The following is a 3386-nucleotide window of genomic DNA, read 5'->3' as shown; positions in this document are numbered from 1 at the left end:
ACTTTAATGTTCTTCAATTCATTTGATTCGATAATCGGAAATTAAGAAGGGTGTGTGAATAGTACCACATTTTCATTGTATCATAATAAAAGGGCACATAAATTAATTCATGTTAGAATTTACTTATTTTAGCAATTTTTTCTTAGATTGGTTAGATGAGACTGATTACACATGTATATAATACAATCACTAACTAACGGTTAAACTTGTGGTTGTATTATGTTAAACCAGAGTCCAACATAGATTACACTTAGTATCGTATTCTGCTTTTAATGAAGATATTCATTATCTCTTGTATCTGATATGAACTTAACATCCTAATAGGACTCTTGTAAATCAATCTTATGTAACTATTTATACAAAGGAATGAAGCAATGCAAATCAATGATTTCAAAAATATTTTTCTCACCTTAGTTGGGTTTTCTACATATTAAATACATAAAAGTATTATAGTCAAATCCTGATTAGTGTTGCACTTAAAAGTTGTAAACTCATCATAGTCAATTTTCCTTTTAACATTTTATTTTGTGGCTTTTATTTGGTATAAAACATATGCATTCTATTTGCCTTATACCAAAATTCTCAAACACCTGGATGTCGATGTTTATATATCTTCCCCTTAATTAGTAACTTGTCATGGTAAAAGCCTTTACCAAAACAATGATTTAGAAAATCTTATTATGGTAAAAGTCTTTACCAAAAAAGTCTTTACCAAAACAATGATTTACGAGAAAATTAAGAAATTTTGCACGGGTGCATCTTAGGCTCTTTAGAGTAATATGCTTACACCAAATAAGTGCATCAAAAACGTGTTTGTTACTCTCATTTTAGGGATGAGTCACAATCTCTCTCATTCTTCACACTGTAAACCTAGAGGCACAATTTAATATCCTATAAAAGGAGACAAGTCTCTATGTACAATGTAATCAACACAAAATATATGGTTGAAACAGAAACTACGTCAACAAGGACTTTGCTCCAACTTGGAGTGAATTCGATGCATGTATTCTTGTGTTTTATATGGTTTTACGGTCAAATATTGTGAGTGTACTTGAATGTCCTTTTCATTCTCATTTGACTTTCTTAATTTTTTGCTAGGGTTACTTGGAGACCCTCAAGCTTCCTATATACATCAAGAAAATAAAGAAAGAATTAATCTAATAAGATATTATATATTGACCATAAGTGGATAGCCATTAATTAATAATATTTGCAACTACTGACTTTTGAATGTTTATAGTTGCTTCTATAACCTTGGAGAACCCAACGAAACAAAACCTAAGCAATGCAAAAAAATAATTGCAACTTTTGTGAATCCTTGATATTAGCCACAAAATATCGAAAGAGATAAGGTCTGTTCAAAGTGAAAAAGAGGACAATGTGCTTATGTCAACTGTAGCATATCGTCGAAAGCTCTCCCAGATGACAGTAAGTTTATATCTAATAAGACTAAATGATCTCACAACAATTTACTACTTGTTGAGAAGGTACAGAACTTTCTCAGGGGACAATTATCTTTAGATTTATCTACATATTAGCAACATGGGTGTTCAATTTGGTGATAGGACTTCGGATAGAAATGCGTTGAGGCGATTGGCATAGATTTGTTAGCTAGAGGAATTGTTACAAAATTGAATATATAATTAACCGATAGACGAAATGAAGCTCTCAAGTACATAAAAGTCTCTTATATCCTTGCTTGCGAGGTTCTGAGATTCCCATTTTATCACTTGAATAAAAAAAATATACTAGTGATTGATGGAGCTTTGTGATTATCTACTGTAATGTACGAATATATAATGCAATATGGGGTATTTGAATTCTTTAATGTACGACTTCAAACATTGGATTTTGAATTTTGTATTCTCAATATATGCATGTGCTATTTTCGTTTTTAGAATTGTCCTATTCTTTTGCTCTTGTAAATAATTGAGAAGAACCTGACAGGGAAGGGTTATACAATTGCAAGATTGTTGTTCCACCTGATAAGAATTCACAATACAGAAAGTAACCCAATTCATTATAAACACATATGATGTTTATTGTTTTATTTTTTTGATCTAGGATTCATACTTTTGACGGGTTAAATAAAACCACACAATAAGTTAACAACAATTTAATACTAAACCTAAAACTTTTTCCAACAGGTAAAAGAATACACACTTGTAGTGTTAGTGATGTGCATTGCGCAAGATTGTTTATCACACAACTACAAAGGAAAAAAAGGAGAGAACAATCTCCGTTCTTTTTTTGAATAAACGATATTATTTGCTTTCTTAAATGGCAAACAGATCGTCAAATGTATACAACTCGTTAAGCAATAGATGGCTGCCAAATGAGAAAGGGTTAAGTTGAAGCTGTTCATCTGCAACTTCCAATTTGGCTTTAGCCGGCGAGCTAACTACATTCCTTCTCCGCTTAAGCATTGGTGAGCCGCTACCATCAGAAGATGAGACCGATGAAGATAATGGCTCCGGAGAGCAACGTTTAGGAGCGACCCGACCCGGCTCCGAATCATGTGTGCCAATGAGGTGAGGGAAATTAAGCTTAGCCTTGGAGCCACGCATTTTAAAAGCGGCTCGGTCATAAGCCAAGCCGGCATTCTCTGCTGTCTCATAGGTTCCGAGCCAGATTCTGGCCCCGTTCTTCTTTGGATCTCTTATCTCCGCTGCGTACTTCCCCCATGGTCGTCGCCTGACACCCCTAAAATGGCGCCCGCAGAACGGTGATTGAACAGTCCCCACCGGCAACTCGAACTTATTTGATGTCTCCAAAGCATGGTTCATTACTCCCATTGTGTTACCCGAACCCTCCACAACAAAATGAGCACTGCTAGAGCTCGAAGTACTTGGAGAATTATGCAAAGGTGCATCAAGCTGAGCTACATTGGCCAAAAATGTTTCCTGTATTTCGAAATCATCGTGCAGCAGATGTTGACGAATCGACTCCAAGAAAGCCCAGTTGGAACTTGAGAAGCTTTCTGTTGACATAGGTGATCCGTTGACGAATTGAAATGACGATGGTGGTAAGTGTGATATGTAAATCTGATGGCTTTTGGAGTTGTGATATATCGCCTTATCAGGGTTTCTATATATATATATATATATATACAGGGAGATGTGGGACTTATCCTTTTGCTCGTAAAGTATGTTATTATATAGAATGGGGTTGCTTCCATGAAGCCTCACTGGTTTCCATTTTTGCGATCACATGTTTTAAATGCTTCAAATAAAGTTTATTTTATTCGTTTGTTTGTCTAAGTTTTGCTTTGGTTGTTTAGTGGGTTTCAAAAATATAATTGAATAATGTTCAAGATGCCAAAGTATTAGCGTAATAACAAGAACTGATGTAATGCATTCTATGATCACATCTACAAATTACGATTA

The 3386-nt window shown here is 34.6% G+C and overlaps 1 protein-coding gene across 1 annotated transcript; it reads right to left on the bottom strand.

Moving 5' to 3' along the window:
* Nucleotides 1-2276: 2276 nt before the first annotated feature.
* LOC103433522 (ethylene-responsive transcription factor 2-like) lies at nt 2277-2990 on the bottom strand. Its single transcript, XM_008371783.4, has one exon. It carries the CDS (start codon nt 2988-2990, stop codon nt 2277-2279), a length of 714 nt encoding a protein of 237 aa, XP_008370005.3.
* Nucleotides 2991-3386: the final 396 nt, after the last annotated feature.

Source organism: Malus domestica, chromosome 07 (assembly GCF_042453785.1).
Source record: "Malus domestica chromosome 07, GDT2T_hap1".
Lineage (NCBI taxonomy): Eukaryota > Viridiplantae > Streptophyta > Magnoliopsida > Rosales > Rosaceae > Malus > Malus domestica.
Note: the sequence above shows the minus strand (reverse complement) of the source record. Positions and strands in the feature narration are given on the sequence as shown.